The sequence below is a fragment of the Pinus tabuliformis genome, chromosome 4_2, assembly GCF_031772625.1.
Source record: "Pinus tabuliformis cultivar Carrire ecotype Pingquan chromosome 4_2, CPIR1, whole genome shotgun sequence".
Taxonomy (NCBI): Eukaryota; Viridiplantae; Streptophyta; class Pinopsida; order Pinales; family Pinaceae; genus Pinus; species Pinus tabuliformis.
In genome coordinates, this window is record NC_142304.1 from 572,885,700 (window position 1) to 572,906,145 (window position 20,446).

General features: G+C 35.4%; 1 protein-coding gene and 1 long non-coding RNA gene across 2 annotated transcripts; both read left to right on the forward strand.

The window, feature by feature from the left end:
* Positions 1-3,229: 3,229 nt before the first annotated feature.
* LOC149170598 (uncharacterized) lies at positions 3,230-4,359 on the forward strand. Its single transcript, XM_089427320.1, has 3 exons — positions 3,230-3,646; positions 3,732-3,812; positions 3,896-4,359. The coding sequence occupies exons 1-3, from the start codon at positions 3,245-3,247 to the stop codon at positions 4,073-4,075; spliced, it is 663 nt and encodes a 220-aa protein (XP_089283446.1). The 5' UTR covers positions 3,230-3,244; the 3' UTR covers positions 4,076-4,359.
* Positions 4,360-10,431: 6,072 nt separating this feature from the next.
* On the forward strand, positions 10,432-11,508 carry LOC149170599 (uncharacterized). The gene is made up of 3 exons (XR_016259493.1): positions 10,432-10,797; positions 10,883-10,963; positions 11,047-11,508. It is a non-coding gene; the product is annotated as an uncharacterized LOC149170599 (long non-coding RNA).
* Positions 11,509-20,446: the final 8,938 nt, after the last annotated feature.

A 20,446-nucleotide genomic window follows, 5' to 3' on the forward strand; every position in this document is an offset into this window, starting at 1 on the left:
CGACATGCTATATAATTGAGTCATATACTTCATAATACTTGATTCAACATATATGGTACAAAGTAGATAACTATTGATTTTGATTCTATAATGTAAATCAAAGGTAAACTAGAATGACACATTTTTTTTAATTGGCCATGATTTGTGAAGGGTGTTTTTTAAAGTTATAAAATAATATTCCTAAATAGTTATTTCTAATCTTAGAAAAATATAAGACATCATTGTAGATTTTCACCGTGTGTAGTTAATTATAGCTCTTTTTTTCTTTCTAATTTTTTTCCCAATTTTAGTGCTTTTTCTTCTACTTTTGGTTTTGGGTTTTTGCATGCACTTATATAGGCTTCCATTTTGCCAAATTTTCTTATTTTTTTTATTTTAATTTAACTATATTTAAACTAGGCGACAAGTACTCGCTACTATGGAGCTTGTCTTAATTGTGTTATTAGATGATATTTTATGTATTAATTAGATGAAATGAATGATCATAATGATATAATAATTTAAATGATGCTTGAATATATTGATTTGTAGTTATTGTTGAAGTGAAATTGGGAAAATAATACTATATTTTGGTTGAATCTAAAATATTATATATTTTGGAAATGTGTAATTTTTATTTTTCAATATTATTAGGTATTGATGAAATGAATTAGTGTATGCAGGCACAAGGATTATGCTTCTCGATTGATCCACACATGGGTCACGAGGTTGGATGAAGGTTTACAAAATAGTTAGGGATATGTGGAACAATGTCCATGTTCCTACCTACTAGCTTTATAACTGTGTTCAAGTTGAAAAATTGGAATACTTTTACCTTGAAGCTGCACGATCTAGTGAGGATAGAGCACAAATTCGACCACTCATGAGAACCAAGGGGCAGACCATAAGGTGAAAAGCTTATTCTTCAGCAGTAATTAGTCTCTCAACAAGAGCAATATTGTGAGTTAATCGTTGTTTGTTGTTGCATCATTTTCCCCTCAATAAGTCACAATAATTGAAGGGAAAACACTCATGACACTATTGGAATTACACAAGATAATTATTGAAAGAATTGCTATGCTTGTAAATGTAATGAAATTAATGTCCATGTTCCTACCTACTAGCTTTCTAACCATGTTCAAGTTGAAAAGTTGGAATACTTTTACCTTGAAGTTGCACGATCTAGTGAGGATAGAGCACAAATTCGACCACTCATGAGAACCAAGGGGCAGACCATAAGGTGAAAAGCTTATTCTTCAGCAGTAATTAGTCTCTCAACAAGAGCAATATTGTGAGTTAATCATTGTCTGTTGTTGCATCATTTTCCCCTCAATGAGTCACAATAATTGAAGGGAAAACACTCATGACATTATTGGAATTACGCAAGATAATTATTGAAAGAATTGCTATACTTGTAAATGTAATGAAATTAATTTAAAAAAATAAATAAATTTCCCAATAACAACTAGTAGTTATGTAACCTATATAGAAAAATAAATTTAGATTGATGTCTTCGTAATTTTAATTTAATGTTGAATAAAAAAATTGTCATTAAATAAATTATGAACTAATAGCAAAAATATCATGTTATTTATTAAAAATATTTTCTTGAAATAAATAAATAAAACCATATATAGATAATGTTGAGTAGAAAAATTGTGAATAATTGTGAATGTAAGCAATTTAAATTAATATTCAGTGTCACATGCACACACTTAAGATCTCTTATTTTAGAAATTTTGTTGATTAAAAGGAAATTTGATCTAATCACTTGTCATCACATTTACAGGAAAAGAAACATAGGTGCTGATGAGCTATCCAAAAGAGATGCTTTTAACAATTTTGTTACTACAAATGTATATAGATAGTTGATGGGTTAGATGAGAGATGACCAGAATAATCTCTTTTTGCTTTTAAATCATATGCTTTTAACAATTTTGTTACTACACATGTATATAGATAGTTGAATCGATTGCATATATAGATTAAGAATACTATGTAGTTATAAAAAATTTTCCCTGAATTTTTGAACTAAAGTCTGCAAATCTCAGCAAACCAAACTTATTATTCGAGACAATACAATATGTAATTTACATTATTTATTAATAAAAATTAAGATTTTTTTTTCCAAACCAAAAGATAATTTAAATCAAACAAACAAAAGTTAAATTAAAAACAAAAAACAAAATCTTAATCACCTAGAAATTTTAGGAATTATAATTCTAACTAAAATTTGAAATTAGAGAAAAGAAAAGGAAAAGCTAGTAGGTAATTAGACTTGTAATTACCTAAGTGGCACAAAAATAAGAAACGTAAAGATCTATGGGACGACGAGGAGTAAAAATTGGGAAATGAGTAAGTGAAAACATTTTATTTAAATTGTGTACATATGTAAAAAAAAAAAATTAGTAATTAAGAAAGTGTAATTTTGCATGTAAAAAGTTACCTGAACCAATTTCAGGTAAAAAAGGATATGAGATGAGAATTGTTGGATGGATATCATAATGTCAGTGTAAGCTTGTGATTTTTTTGAGAGTTTGGGTTTGGAATTGTAATTGAGTGGTAACTTTTCAAGCAAAGAGTTGTTTTTTATATAGCTAGAGATATTGTTTTCTTTCCTATAATATTGTGAACCAATTTCACTGTAAAAAAAAAGGATATGAGATGAGAATTGTTAGATGGATATCATAATGTTAGTGTAAGCTTGTGATTTTGTTGAGTTTGGGTTTAGAATTGTAATTGAGTGGTAACTTTTCAAGCAAAGAGTTGTTTTTTATATAGCTAGAGATATTGTTTTCTTTCATATAATATTGTCATAGTTTGAGGTAAAAAAAGATAGAATACTTAGAACAAGGAGGGAGGTCAAGTGGTCAAGTGACAAGGTTCCAATATTCAAAGGTTTTTAAGAGAAATTCAACAATTAATGTGAAAAATTCAAAATTCAATGAAGTTGATTGTCACATTCCTTCATGTAAAAATACACCCAAAAAAAAATTTAACTGTGGTAGAGAATTACTACACACACACTTAAGAGTGATCACCATTCCAGGTTTATCAATCGATACTTGTATTATGGATAATCTCATACCACCTACCACATGCACGTTGAACGCCAACGTATATAGTTATAAAATTACCCTGACCGCATTAAGGTTCTGCAAATACATAAGGCTCTTAAAGTTTGGTTTAGCATTGATATATAATTTGTTTTAAATGCCATGTCCACGTCGCTAACTTACGGTGGTAACCATAACCACTCCAGTACATGGAGCCGTTGTTGTCACAACATCCGATGAGCCAAGTGCAGGCTTGGCTAGCTGGCCTACCTACCACACCGCTCACAGGAGTTTACAACGGGACACGTGGTTCAGCGGGTACACGAGGCCATGTGTTACCTCGGCCTTGGAATCCTCGGCCTTCCCGCCCACTCTTCCCGCTTGATTTGGACGCTCCAGATTTGGTTTTGAGATCTAACGGTGGAAAAGGCTCTAAGGGTTTTGGCTCATTACATAAACCCCGTGAATTCAGGGCAAAGCTCATTTTTTCATTCGTGTATTCACTCCGCCGACTTGGTTCATTGCTGCAACTCCATTTTGGCATTACCAGCTCACAGTTAAGCTTGTTTGCACTTTGGATGCTGCATGAGACTAGCTCCGGAATTCTCCAGGTAACCCCCTATTCGGCTCAGGGTTTTGATTTGTTCTCCTTACGCTGTAATACTCTTTTTATTTACTCTTCGCTTTCTGTTGCAGGTGACCACCGAGGAGGGTTGCTCAATTCGGACGCAGGAACGAGGTAAGGAGTCCATCAAGCTCCAGCTCGGCGTTTTACAGGTTGGTTACTTCCCAATCCCCTGTTTCAGTTCTTAAAATGGCTCGAGGTCATAACTCTGAGCTATCTCATGCTCTGCTTGCAGACCTCCGAGGCTGTTGGCTTGCACCTGGGCCTGTCGAGGTACTCCTATGAGAACCTTCGAGACCTTGTTTTATATGCGGTTCACTTATGGTTTGAAGTTTCCTCCGGTGTTATACTTGTAGATGGAGACAGAATTACAGTTCTTTATGTTATCCGGTCATGGTCATTACCATACCGTTGAGTTAGGGTTTGATATGGTTTTATATGACTTGTTAACTTAAGACCTTGCCGGGGTTTTGCCTTTCAAGCTACGGCAATGGCCACGGCCCTTGTTATTTCTGTCTACTGCAATGTATATATATACTTTTCGTGACCGAACTTATGCTGTTACTTGTTTATAAAAGAGTTCCTTGTCCTGGTCATTTTCTTCTGAGGCATAAGCCTGTATTCATTTCTTTGCTACAGCTTCTCGTCTCAGCCTACAGCCGCTCGGCTTGCTTCTGTTACTGTTATCATGTGAACAGTGAAGACTGATACTCACTATGTTCTGTTTATTGTTCTAATATGGAGTGCTTTCGACATCTTACTACACTGCTATCTACTGTCGTTTTTATCATAGGAGTTGCAACATACGGCCCTCGGGTTATATAGCCATTTGCTATTGTTCCTCGTTTATGAACATAATAGTATACAGTTCTTCATTCCTGTAGCCATATGCTATGTTTCTTGCTTATAATAAGACGCAGTTCCTTTTCTTATGGATACGAGGGTTTTTATACGGGTTAGGGTCCATTCCCTTAATCCCGATTCTTCGTTCCGGAAAGACCTTCACAGTTCTCCGTACTTCTTGAGAGGTTGCGATTCCATCGCATAACCCTTACCTGCGGAAACTTGTTTCAGCTAGCTAAGTTTTCGTTTTCTGTTCTGAGCATTTCCTTTCGTTATGTATGTATTTGTGCTGTTGCATTTGACCGAAGATTCTCACATCCATTCGGTACTGTAAATATATTTTGATGTATGTATTGATGTTTAGCCATGCGCATACGGTTTTTATTACCGTGAGGTTCTTCATGCTCTGTCTCCAGGTTCTATAGTACTCTATATACATAATTTCTTTCATACAGAAATACGTATGCTTCTTGTTTTGCAGATAACTGTAATGTATACTTCTTGTTTCTGTTCAGATAGTATTGCTTACATTCTGCCTACTAACTGTAACTACAGAATAACTGACAGTAACAGCTACCTTTACCATTTACACAGATAATCTTGGAGACATAAGGGTCAGTTACTTACCTGGTCTTCACGGACACGGTGAGTCTGGTTCAGTCTCCTGTCTAAATCTCTATGTAAAGCTTGTTATCCTCCCAACCATGAGATCAGTCTCTCAAGACCTGAATCTCCCCCCAAGCTTCTGCTTACCGGATCACTATCCTCAGTAAGCCAGCACTCTGTGCTTGACTATCTGGTCCTAACCAGACTTAGTCCATCCAGGGTTTTGTTTCCCTGTCTTTCTTTCTCTTGTCCTCTGCCTGTCCTCTGCCCCTCTGCCTCCTCCCTGTTAGGGTGCTCGCTGATCCATTTAACCAATACCAAGAATCAGTTGTAACTGATATGTAATTTAAAATTACTTTTACGCAGGTTTGATTAACTGATTGGTAATTTAAAATTACTTTACATGGGGTTAATTACAATAGGTATATTACATACTCCCCCCCTTAACAGGAACACCGTCCTCGGTGTTCATCTTTCGTCGGAACTTGATATTTTACTTGTGGCATTACTATCTAATCCACACAGAATGTGATCCTTTCTCTTTGAAATCAACGATTTCATTCCAAGAAAAGACGACAATCAAAATAGTAATGATATAGTAATAAGAAATATCATTAGTTATAAGCATCAATAGTCATAATCATTCATAATTGCAAAAATATGCAACTTCTAATCGCCACCACCTGGCCCTTATTCATTCATAATAAACAATTCTTTGTGTCAACTTACCATAACTTACCATCTTATGCTTGAAAATCATGAATACTTTCATGTAAGCCTGTTAATAGAGGTTGGACAATTCTTCAACCTTCCCTGATAAGTGGTTCCTGCAATATATGACTAACAAATTCAACCACATTAGTCACTATATTTTGAGTCAAATGAGACACTTTTGACTAGCAATCAATTGTGCAATGTTAGATGCTTTCTAAATCACAGTACTTTTACAAGTACTTAAAGAGCATTAACACTAATCATCAAATGATAAATCACTGCTCACGTGCACACTGAACGAATTCTTACTAAAGACATTCGTAAAATACTTCGAGAAGTACCAAAAGAGCACCTAGCCCTCTAATCATCAAAACAGTCAATCACTGTATTAAGCAAGAATTGTCTTAGCTCCCACTAAGATGTTCACAACGTTAATAACACAATAAAGGAAATAAGATTCCATTTATTCTTTATTGAGCACTAAGCTCATTTCTTGTTAAATGTGCATAACATATTTTACACAACTATATGTAAAATTCGTTTTTAACATGTCATATAGCTGATTAGTTAATTCCTTTAGCCATGAGACCACAATGGACTAAAGAATTCCCAATCCATGGAAACTGGTTCTCACAACCAAATCGAGTCCTTTTCACATCCAGACAGTTTCTTTGATAAAGACCTTACCAGGTCTAACATAGAATCCCACTGGCCAACCAGCTCAAGAATTCTAAGGAGAGGAGATCTGGGCAGACAAGTACCATCAACCCTTCCGGGCAGGTAGTTGCCATCAACCCAACTCCGGGCAGACAAGTACCATCAACCCCTCCGGGCAGGTAATTGCCATCAACCCAAGCACTTGCAGGTCCTACTCGACCGCAATTACACTGGTCTCGCCAGTAAACGCTATCTGATCCTAACCAGACGTAGCGTACACAGGAAATTCTTTCCTCTTATGCCATCTGATCCCAACCAGACATAGCATGAATATTTCTCTTTTAATACTCTTCCTCAAAGTAATTTACATAATGATCCATATGAACATTATCATTAGCACAACAACCATGCATGTATACCATGCATTTACACTTAACCCCAACATGGGTCCACAACATCACGATTGATGGGAAACATATCCATCATACACGTTGTATGCATGCAAATTTTCCAAATAACATAATTCATGCATATCATATAACATCATTCTTTCTCATTTATAATTGCATTTCACATTGCAGCAATTTACGTGATGAGTTTTCTTGTTGCCATTAAGCTACCACTACTTAATCCCATCAGCAACGTTAGTTATAAATATGCATCAGTTAACACGTATTCCATTTCCAAGAATGTTCATGCATACAATATTGTCATGTATAAAAGCATATGCAAATACTCATTAATGTATAAATGTCAACAACAGTTGAGTTAATAATCTAAACATTTCCAATTTTGCCATAGTCTGTTGTCCCAATTCAAATCATCATTAATGGAGTATTATCTCACGTTTACTATGCTAACTTTGGTCATGCATTGTTAGTGTAATTAAACATAATTTCTCTAACATACGAGAACATAACTCTCATGTCACGATGACTAATCTTTGTACATACCATTGCTTATCATATAAGCCCTTCTTTAATGTATGCAACACTTACTCCCTTCACTAGAAGACCACCATCATTTCATACGACAAATCACATACCTCTTTCTTAAGGAAGTCATTTTAATCCTCATTTCTCTATCTTTCGATGTGAGGATTTCTCAAGATTCCCTTCCAAGAAATTATTAAAGATGTCTATCTTTCGGCATAAAAACCAAGATACAAAAACAAGGTTTACTTATCCTTTATGCATCAAATCAAGCAATCAACACAGCTCTTCCAACAAGACAATCTCTCCAAGAGAGTATTATTTTCAAGGAAACTAACATGACCACTTCCTCTAAGTACACACAGACTCATAATTCCAAAGTCAAAATAGCTACCAATATGCGACATGTGTTCTCCTAACACAATTATTTTACTTTAATGTACATAGTTCCTTTCACGAAACAATTAAGACCTTTTGGTTCTTGTATGAACACTATTCTAATGTGTTCTTAAAGGACAGAACCTTTATTTCCATTTTCAAGAACTCTCTTAAAATCCTTTATCTTCATACATGAAGTATGCATACTCTTAGGATGAGACTATATTTATGTATATAGGTAATATACTCTTTCCTCAAGAAGTTAGGGATAAATATCTATGTGCCTAGAAGCACATCCTTAGTTATCTTTTATCATGCATGTAATGCATAATCATTTCACTAGAACTTAGAGACTAACTAGAATCATAATGCATTTAGCATATATATATATATATATATATATATATATATATATATATATTTCCCAAGAAGCTTTTATCAAATAAAGATACATATTTTAATTTAAGAAAACTTGACCACCTTCCATGCTATGTCCTCGGGACATTTATATGCCTCATCCTCTTCTCTCAAGAAGATACTTTGGCTATATTTAGCAAGGATTTTATTCCAAGAAAACAACGAGAGACAAACATTTCTCTCACAAGACTCACATGTAGTCCGACTAGGAGGAACTACCAATTCTTTTTACCAAGAAGCATATAAAATAACCAATTCTTTTACTGCATGTATTATCATAAGAAAACATATAAACAGTCAATCTTTAACTGCATGCCTTATCCCATTTTCTTTACCAAGAAAATCTATAAAAGAACCATTCTTTTATTGCATGCATTCAAATACTTTCTCTACTAAGAAATCATATAAGACATTCATATGTGTTCTTCAAGAAAGTGGACAAGACACTTATCACTTATCTTATCCCTGGATCAACATGCATAACTAACAAGTTAAACCACCCTTACCGAAAGCAATGGCTCTACTTTATGCCATTAGAAGCATAATCTCCTAAGTCACACACGCACCAGAGTTACCACTTGATGCTAGACGCAACAACTATCATAACAGTACTATGTGTCTATTTCAGAACAATGACTTCTAGGAAGCATTACGAAAATCATTAACATCAATACACTATAGTTATCATTTTCCAACTCCTTAAGCATGGTCAAGGAAATACTCTCATGCACATCAAGCACTATCTAGTCATTTCCAGACTTAGAGTTTTCTGCAAGATTCTGATACCCAAGCTTGCTCTATCTGGTCATCACCAGGCTTAGCGATTTCTTTTCCCATCTCCGTCTGTCCCTACAGCACGATCTTCTTCCTTCTCCTTGCTTCCTTTTCCTTTCGAAGCATCTGTGGTTGGGGAAGGTAATTAGAGTTTACTGACAACTGTATTAACACAGGTAGTTTATTTATGAATAATTATCACATGTAATTATACCATGAATGGGTCCTAGAAATGTTACCCACTGAACATGCCTCTACCCTTAACTTCACACTGGAATGCAGAAATCCATCATTCCCATAGTGGAGATAAATTCAACCATCATTTAATCGAGACTCCAATGGTTTTTTTTTTTTTTTTTTTTCTCCCAACAAGTAATGATTAACTTCAGCACATACCCTGCTAATGGATTTCAGTCAATTAGAGGGTAATCATCATGAAAACTATTAGGACATAAGCATATACTATTCATCATGCATTCTCATGGTGAATAAAATTAAGAACTCTTCTCGTGCACAACTGGACTATAGCACCGAGAGAGTAACAAAAATAAAATCTTCATACGCACATTTCATGCATGCGACATTTAGGTATGACAATTAAGTCTCGCTGCTTGACTCATTGCATGTTTTCAATATCTAAAGGGGTTCTTCTAATGTCCTTTTAACAATTTTTCATCCTATTCAAGGATGTTCCCCTAAGTTTTGTTCATTGTAACTTCAATTTGTTCATTAAATACATCATTATTATTGCCATATTTGCAAATCAAACTTGGTAGTTGATTGTCACTTTCGTCAATGAGTGTTCAATATCGTTCTTAAGTGCGACAAAAGTTTCATTGTCTTTTATCCTCATCAGGAATCCAACGTTATGAACGTAGTTATGCAACAACTTATCACCTACTTCTCAAAGAAGTTATATCATGAATCACATCTGTCATGCCAACATAAATGAATATGCGAATGATTTAACTCATACCTGAGTTAATGCCCACTGATGGCGTACTCCAATATCCTTTCCACTTACCAATTCCCAAAGGCGCCAGTATTGCAACCTTTAGCTTTGATACCACATTGTCACATTCCTTCATGTAAAAATACACCCAAAAAAAAAAAATTTAACTGTGGTAGAGAATTACTACACACACACTTAAGGGTGATCACCATTCCAGGTTTATCAATAAGGGTGATCACCATTCCAGGTTTATCAATCGATACTTGTATTATGGATAATCTCATACCACCTACCACATGCACGTTGAACGCCAACGTGTATAGTTATAAAATTACCCTGACCGCATTAAGGTTCTGCAAGTACATAAGGCTCTTAAAGTTTGGTTTAGCCTTGATATATAATTTGTTTTAAATGCCATGTCCGCGTCGCTAACTTACGGTGGTAACCATAACCACTCCAGTACATGAAGCCGTTGTTGTCACAACATCCGATGAGCCAAGTGCAGGCTTGGCTAGCTGGCCTACCTACCACACCGCTCACAGGAGTTTACAACGGGACACGTGGTTCAGCGGGTACACGAGGCCATGTGTTACCTCGGCCTTGGAATCCTCGGCCTTCCCGCCCACTCTTCCCGCTTGATTTGGACGCTCCAGATTTGGTTTTGAGATCTAACGGTGGAAAAGGCTCTAAGGGTTTTGGCTCATTACATAAACCCCGTGAATTCAGGGCAAAGCTCATTTTTTGTTCGTGTACTCACTCCGCCGACTTGGTTCATTGCTGCAACTCCATTTTGGCATTACCAGCTCACAGTTAAGCTTGTTTGCACTTTGGATGCTGCATGAGACTAGCTCCGGAATTCTCCAGGTAACCCCCTATTCGGCTCAGGGTTTTGATTTGTTCTCCTTACGCTGTAATACTCTTTTTATTTACTCTTCGCTTTCTGTTGCAGGTGACCACCGAGGAGGGTTGCTCAATTCGGACGCAGGAACGAGGTAAGGAGTCCATCAAGCTCCAGCTCGGCGTTTTACAGGTTGGTTACTTCCCAATCCCCTGTTTCAGTTCTTAAAATGGCTCGAGGTCATAACTCTGAGCTATCTCATGCTCTGCTTGCAGACCTCCGAGGCTGTTGGCTTGCACCTGGGCCTGTCGAGGTACTCCTATGAGAACCTTCGAGACCTTGTTTTATATGCGGTTCACTTATGGTTTGAAGTTTCCTCCGGTGTTATACTTGTAGATGGAGACAGAATTACAGTTCTTTATGTTATCCGGTCATGGTCATTACCATACCGTTGAGTTAGGGTTTGATATGGTTTTATATGACTTGTTAACTTAAGACCTTGCCGGGGTTTTGCCTTTCAAGCTACGGCAATGGCCACGGCCCTTGTTATTTCTGTCTACTGCAATGTATATATATACTTTTCGTGACCGAACTTATGCTGTTACTTGTTTATAAAAGAGTTCCTTGTCCTGGTCATTTTCTTCTGAGGCATAAGCCTGTATTCATTTCTTTGCTACAGCTTCTCGTCTCAGCCTACAGCCGCTCGGCTTGCTTCTGTTACTGTTATCATGTGAACAGTGAAGACTGATACTCACTATGTTCTGTTTATTGTTCTAATATGGAGTGCTTTCGACATCTTACTACACTGCTATCTACTGTCGTTTTTATCATAGGAGTTGCAACATACGGCCCTCGGGTTATATAGCCATTTTCTATTGTTCCTCGCTTGTATGTATGACAATATACAGTTCTTTATTCCTGTAGCCATATGCTACGTTTCTTGCTTATAATAAGACGCAGTTCCTTTTCTTATGGATACGAGGGTTTTTATACGGGTTAGGGTCCATTCCCTTAATCCCGATTCTTCGTTCCGGAAAGACCTTCACAGTTCTCCGTACTTCTTGAGAGGTTGCGATTCCATCGCATAACCCTTACCTGCGGAAACTTGTTTCAGCTAGCTAAGTTTTCGTTTTCTGTTCTGAGCATTTCCTTTCGTTATGTATGTATTTGTGCTGTTGCATTTGACCGAAGATTCTCACATCCATTCGGTACTGTAAATATATTTTGATGTATGTATTGATGTTTAGCCATGCGCATACGGTTTTTATTACCGTGAGGTTCTTCATGCTCTGTCTCCAGGTTCTATAGTACTCTATATACATAATTTCTTTCATACAGAAATACGTATGCTTCTTGTTTTGCAGATAACTGTAATGTATACTTCTTGTTTCTGTTCAGATAGTATTGCTTACATTCTGCCTACTAACTGTAACTACAGAATAACTGACAGTAACAGCTACCTTTACCATTTACACAGATAATCTTGGAGACATAAGGGTCAGTTACTTACCTGGTCTTCACGGACACGGTGAGTCTGGTTCAGTCTCCTGTCTAAATCTCTGTGTAAAGCTTGTTATCCTCCCAACCATGAGATCAGTCTCTCAAGACCTGAATCTCCCCCCAAGCTTCTGCTTACCGGATCACTATCCTCAGTAAGCCAGCACTCTGTGCTTGACTATCTGGTCCTAACCAGACTTAGTCCATCCAGGGTGTTTACTTCCCTGTCTTTCTTTCTCTTTTCCTCTGCCTGTCCTCTGCCTGTCCTCTGCCTCCTCCCTGTTAGGGTGCTCGCTGATCCATTTAACCAATACCAAGAATCAGTTGTAACTGATATGTAATTTAAAATTACTTTTACGCAGGTTTGATTAACTGATTGGTAATTTAAAATTACTTTACATGGGGTTAATTACAATAGGTATATTACATTGATCCATTTGACATCAACTAATTAATTATTCTAATGTATTTATGTTGGAAAACTAATAAACTTAAACAGCGATTCTGCATGCGGAAAGAACTGAAAAGAATCACTGAAACTTAATACCCAGGAATACGAGTTACCTCCAGCCATTGGTGATGTTTTGATGAAGGCCACAGTCCACTTGCCTGCTACTTCTTCTGCACTCCAGCTTCAATCCAAGCAAAAGAAAAAGAACACAAGAATTCTGAAGGCACTTCCAAGCTCTGCTATCTCAGCTAGATGGTGTAGAACTGAAGGGGATTGAGATATGAGCTTGGGAACCAAACAGATGAATTTATAGCTAAGCTTCCATCAAGCTTCTGATAGCTATGTGTGAGATGTCCCACAGATCAAGGCAGAGAACTCCAGATGGGAGTAATGGACCACTTCAATAGCTCCCAACAATAAATTTATTAACTGCAGTTGATTTCCTTAACTTAAGGAAACTACTGCAGTTGGTTTCCATAAGTTAAGGAAAGACTGCAGTTTAAATTCCTTATTTGTGGGCAGCATTTATGCAAAAATTAATGGAGCTTAACATTCTCCCACTTGGTCCATACTTCCAAACTTAATGTCTCAACTTAAAAACCATTGATAATCTGTATTAAGTAATAGATACATGAATCATGGCGATAAGTCCTCTAATGACGACTATTATCTTCCATGTATTACTATGCATTTATTCTTATTATAATTTATGTGGCAACAATTTCTTAATGAATAAACCTTATGTTTATTCTTGGTCCTACTTAAATGAATTTTCTCAAATCAACTTAAAGTGCACATAAATATGAGAAAAAACATCACAAAACTTAAGAATTTCATTAAAATAACATTGTCCATACAATGAGAAACTACACAAGGGAACCAAGTCTCATATTCAATACATGATCCTTGAATTTAAACGGTGGCATGCCCTTAGTCAAAGGATCAGCGATCATCAACTCAGCGCTGACGTGCTCAATGACCACTTTCTTTTCTTTAACACGTTCCCTTATAGCTAAATACTTAATGTCGATGTGTTTATTTCGACTCCCACTTTAATTGTTTTTAGCCATAAAACAGCAGCTGAATTATCACAATATATTCTCAATGGCTTAGAGATTGAATCCATAATTCTAAGCCCAGAAATGAAACTCCTAAGCCATACACCATGTAAAGTAGCCTCAAAACAGGAGACGAACTCGGCTTCCATAGTAGAAGTGGTAATCAAGGTCTGCTTGGCACTCCTCCATGATACAGCTCCACCGGCCATCATAAAAATGTAACCTGATGTTGATTTGCGTGAATCAACACATCCAGCAAAGTCAGAATCTGAGTAGCCAATCAATTCCAAGTTGTCCGTCCGTCTATACATAAGCATGTAGTCTTTGGTTCCTTGAAGGTACCTCATTACTTTCTTTGCAGCTCTCAAGTGGTCTAAACCTGGATCACTCTGATATCGTCCCAACATTCCCACAACAAATGCAATGTCAGGTCTTGTGCAGACTTGAGCATACATTAGGCTTCCGACAGCAGAAGCATATGGAATGTTCTTCATTTGTCCCCTTTCAAAGTCGTTCTTCGGGCATTGGTTCAAATTGAACCTATCACCCTTCACAATGGGAGCTACACTTGGTGAACAATCCTTCATCCGAAATCTCTCTAAAATTTTATTAATATAGGTTTCCTGTGACAGACCCAAGATGCCTCGAAATCTGTCTCTATGGATCTTAATGCCAATGACATAAGATGCCTCACCCATATCCTTCATATCAAAATTTTTAGAGAGGAATTGTTTCACCTCATGTAGCAAACCCTTATCATTGGTTGCTAGCAAAAGGTCATCCACATATAAAACAAGAAAACAAATTTTACTCCCACTAACCTTCAGGTATATACATTGATCCATAATGTTTTCTACAAAACCAAAAGAAGAAATTACATTATGGAATTTCAAATACCAATGGCGGGATGCTTGTTTTAAACCATATAATGACTTTTTGAGCTTGCAAACCAATTGCTCACCATCACTAGAGGGGAATCCTTCAGGTTGTTTCATGTAAACCTCCTCCTCTAGATCTCCATTAAGAAAAGTCGTTTTCACATCCATTTGATGCAACTCCAAGTCAAAATGGGCTACTAATTCCATAATAACGCGCAAGGAATCTTTCTTAGATACAGGAGAAAAAGTCTCAGTGTAGTCGATTCCTTCTTTCTGAGTGAATCCCTTAGCAACAAGTCTTGCCTTGTATCTCTCAATGTTGCCCAATGAGTCTTTCTTTGTCTTAAAGACCCATTTGCATCCAATGGCTTTTGCACCATTAGGCAACTCAACAAGATCCCAAACTTCGTTACTCTTTATGGAATTCATCTCTTCCTTCATGGCATTGTACCACAGTTCTGATTCTTTGCAACTCATGGCTTGTGAAAATGATTCGGGATCATTTTCGGCTCCAATGTTGTAGTCAGATTCTTGTAGATACACAATATAATCATTAGGAATTCTTGATCTCTTAGGTCTAGTAGATCTTCTTAATGTTGTACCATCATCTTCCTGAGAAGTATGTGGTTCAACTTGTTGTTCAAAAGTTCCTTGCAACTCTTGAACTCCTTGATCTACTGGAATATCGTCAGCAGCTTGTGGAACTTCAACAATTGGTTGTTCAACACCAGTTTGTACTTGAGGGGTGCTATGAACAGTAACCAATCTATCACTTGAAGTGGAAGGTTGAGATTCTGAATGATCCTTCTCAGAAACTATGTTTCTGGTTTGATCGCTCCCACTGATCAAGTCATTTTCAAGAAACTTTGCATTTCTTGATTCCACAATCCTAGTGTTGTGAGATGGACAATAAAATCTGTAACCTTTAGACCTTTCAGCATATCCAATGAAATACCCACTAATGGTCCTTGGGTCCAGTTTCTTCTCTTGTGGATTATAAATTCTCACTTCAGACGGGCATCCCCAAACGCGCATATGTCGCAAACTCGGTTTCCAACCTTTCAGTAATTCAAATGGCGTTTTAGGAACCGCCTTGGTTGGAACTCGGTTCAATATATACACTGCCGTCTTAAGTGCTTCAGTCCACAAGGATTTAGGAAGATTGGAGCTGCTAAGCATACTCCATACCATGTCCAATAATGTTCGATTTCTTCTTTCTGCTACACCATTCTCATCGGGTGAACCAAGCATGGTGTATTGGGCAACAATCCCATGCTCTTGAAGAAACTTAGCAAATGACCCAGGTGCTTGTCCATCTTCTGTGTATCTACCATAATATTCTCCACCTCTATCTGATCTCACGATCTTAATTTGCTTGCCGCATTGTTTCTCTACTTCAGCCTTAAAGATCTTAAAGGCATTTAATGCTTCGCTCTTTTTATGAAGCATGTAGAGATACATATATCGTGAGTAATCATCTATAAAGGAGATGAAGTATCTCTGACCATGTGAGTCCATGTCTGGACTACATATATCAGTATGTATGATTTCTAATATGTCTGAACTCCTATTGGCACCTTTCTTTGACTTGTTGGTCTGCTTTCCCTTTATGCAGTCCACACAAGTCACAAAATCAGTAAAATCTAGAGTACTAAGTATTCCTTCATTTACCAATCTTTTAATTCTATCTATGGAGATATGACCTAGTCTCTGGTGCCATAATGTAGAGGAATCTTCATTGATAACACATCTTTTAGTGCCAGTGTGAACATGCATTGAATCATAAGTGACATTGTTTTGTAAATTAATGCAGTAAAGACCGTTAGACAAAATATCATTCTCAACATAATCAGATTTATAGAATAGACTGAAAGATTTTTTTGAAAAGTTTAAGGAATATCCGAAAGGTACAAGCCTTGAAACTGAAATCAAGTTTCTAGAAAAACTTGGAACATAAAAGGTCTTTTCTAATTCCAAAACAAACCCACTACTTAAAGTTAAATAACATGTTCCTATAGCTTCCACATGTGAGCCCATCTTGTTTCCTGATAAGATGCTTTGCTCACTCCCCACTGGCTTCCTTAGGTTTTGCAAACCTTGTAAGGAATTCGAAATGTGAATTGTTGATCCAGAATCAATCCACCATGTGTTAATATTAACGTTAACCATATTAGCTTCATAACAAACAAATGAGATTATTTCCTTAAGTTCGGGAATGTCACAACGAATTTCAGAGAAATTTCCAAGTTGTACTGCTGCATCAAAATAAAGAATCACATGCTTATGTTAAAATTGAAGCTTAATAAACTTTCATGTTTTACCAATGTAAACCATGCTAAAAAAAAAAATTGAATCAAATGACATAAAAATTGCCCGTGGGCTAAATTTTTAATTCAAACAAATTCAATAAAACTTTATGAACTTTCACGTTTTACCAATGTAAAACATGCTAAAAAGAATTGAATCAAATGACATGAAAATTGCCTGTGGGCTAAATTTTCAATTCAAATAGATTCAATAAAACTTTATGATAAAACTTATTAATTCATAACTCCTGTGAGTAGGTTATGAAATTTTATTCTAATTAATCACATAAATATAATAAAATTCCTGTGGGATAAAATTTATTATATTCAGTGTAATTAATTACAATTTAATGTCTAAATAATCTTTATGTGATCTTGCCAATCAATATATAATTTTATTTAATTAAATATGTTGTGGCTATTCTCTAATTAATTAAAATCATATGGATCACTAAACATTATTTTGTTGCATAAACAAAACTTAACCAGAGAGAAAAATAATGTTTACTGAAAAGATTAAGTCAAGATGACATTTTAATAAACTCCATATAACTGTAATATTTTTCCAGCAAAATCAAATTTACATTCCTTAGTCTAACTGTCCCATAATTTATTTAAGACTAATTCTTAAATTAATTACAAAATGGGCTCTAAACAATTTGGAAATAAAACTGCAAATTTGAAATATTCAAGGACTAAACTATTTCAAATATTCAAATATTGAAATATTTATTTGCAAGCAAATCCAATTAATAACAATTTATAAATTTATAATTGATGTAATTATAGGCCCTCCTTTCACGAATAACAATAGATCATAATGCCAACATTTGACCTGAGCATGTTTTTCTATCCAACAAAATCTTTACAGAAAACCAAAACAGTCAAATTTGTCCAAGATTTCCTAATCAAGGATTTTTGCATTCTAATTCTGAATGTTACTATTTATTATGTGAAAGAGTGCATAAACTATAGTATTTGACTGGCCCATAATTTTAAAATTAAACAATAATAGTGTCACAAACAAAATAACATGTTTCAAATAATGCAAAAGATCACATCGATTGCATTTGCATAATAAGGTCCCAAAATTAACCAATAAAAAACTTCAAAAATAAAATTAAAATAATACCAAAATATTTTATTTTCTTTATAACGTTAATATATACGTTTAATTTTTTGTCAACGTTCAATTAATTTGATGGTCAACGCAAATCGAATGCGTTATATCCTTATGTACGTGATTACCCATATATCTTATCATGGATGTCTTTCCTCACAAGATTCCAGAATCATTAATCATGGATTTAACATCTTATTCTAGGTTGATTTACTCCTCCATATTTTGATTTCTATAAACTTGCCAGCAAATGCTTGTTAAAATATATAAAAGGCAGAGCGACCTGTGTAGAGATCCATGAAGTGATTCCTCGAAGTTTCTCAATAAAAATCCGCCAACACAGTCCCCAAGCTCATATTTTTAAATCTCAAAGGATGACGTAAGATATTTAAAATTAATCTTCACAGCCATTCAAGATCACATAAAAGGCTTACAGAAAAGGCATTCTTCTGTATTTCTTGGATCTACAAGAAAATTTCACTTCCATTCATCACTGTCTCTAAATCTCGACTACCAGACCAGAATATAATCTATTCCCTTCCTACCGTGCAGGAAGACAAGGTCCATGTGCGTCCTGTGATGAATAGGTTAACTTAACGGTAGCTCTCAGAACGCGGCGTCGACTAAAGTTCTGGCAAGCGGAATCTGAGTACAGTTAATCCGGAAGCTAAGTGCGGGACCAAATAAGTCTTAGCTCCGCGAATAGCAGGATATTTCACAGCAAATAGGGAAATACCTTTAAACTTCATGGCGAATATCTATAAAACTGCTGCTAAACGCAAGCCCCCGAATACAGCAGCAGGTAACATAAATCAAAAAAAAAAATTTCAAAGCTCCACAATCTTCAAAGGTTTCGAATAGTCTTTTAAAACCTTATAAATCAACTTTCAAATAACGTTAAAGATTTTTTTTTTAAAAAGAACTCAAAATTGTCGTTTTCAAAATTGCCCATGGATTGATTCACGACTACCGTTTATGGTGGGTTTCCCTTCGTACGCAGTTTTGACTTCGGCTACGGTTTAGAAACCCTATGCGCATATACTGAAATTGACTGTTATGCTTAATAGGCCATGCCCAAAAATAAGAATTTGTTTTTTGGCCAACACACAGCAAGGCAGAGGTAAAAGGGCTCTTATACCAACTTGTTGGAAAACTAATAAACTTAAACAGCGATTCTGCATGCGGAAAGAACTGAAAAGAATCACTGAAACTTAATACCCAGGAATACGAGTTACCTCCAACCATTGGTGATGTTTTGATGAAGGCCATAGTCCACTTGCCTGCTACTTCTTCTGCACTCCAGCTTCAATCCAAGCAAAAGAAAAAGAACACAAGAATTCTGAAGGCACTTCCAAGCTCTGTTATCTCAGCTAGATGGTGTAGAACTGAAGGGGATTGAGATATGAGCTTGGGGACCAAACAAATGAATTTATAGCTAAGCTTCCATCAAGCTTCTAATAGCTATGTGTCAGATGTCCCACAGATCAAGGCAGAGAACTCCAAATGGGAGTAATGGACCACTTCAGTAGCTCCCAACAATAAATTTATTAACTGCAGTTGATTTCCTTAACTTAAGGAAACTACTGCAGTTGGTTTCCATAAGTTAAGGAAAGACTGCAGTTTAAATTCCTTAATTGTGGGCAGCATTTATGCAAAAATTAATGGAGCTTAACAATTTACTCATGAAATTGTGATGTTATAATAATCAATTTCATAATAATTTCAATTATTATTATACATGTGGCTATTCAGTTTTTCATCGACTTGCTATTAGTTTTTCTTTGACTAAAAAATTTAAAATCTATCTAAAGTTTAACATTATGAAATTAAATTTATTATTTTTAAATAAAATTTATTTCTATTTATCTCAAATATGATTGGTTGAAATGTCTTCCCTCTTATTGTGTAATGATGGCAAGAATTGACTTTTGTGTACTCTATTATTAATTACTATGTACTATATCACTAATTAATATGTCCAATAAATATAAATAATTTGAAAACTAACATTATATATTAATTACTATGTACCATAAACACAAATGGTTTGTAATTAAATTCAAAATTTTTATTTTCTCAATGGTGTAAAGTATTGGATAAACAATTTTTATGGGTATTATTTTTTGATTTACAAAAATTAATTTAAAAATTATAAATTTGAAAAAAAAATGTAAAAATCACATGTGTACAATTTGTACAACTCTCATTATATCAATCTATACTCTAATGACATGACATGTGTACTATAATATGGGAATTATATAAAAAAAATTGCCATCATTCAATATTAAATAAATAATTATTAGCTTGTTATCATTATCTTCAAAGTCAATATGTGTACTATAATATGGGAATTATATAAATA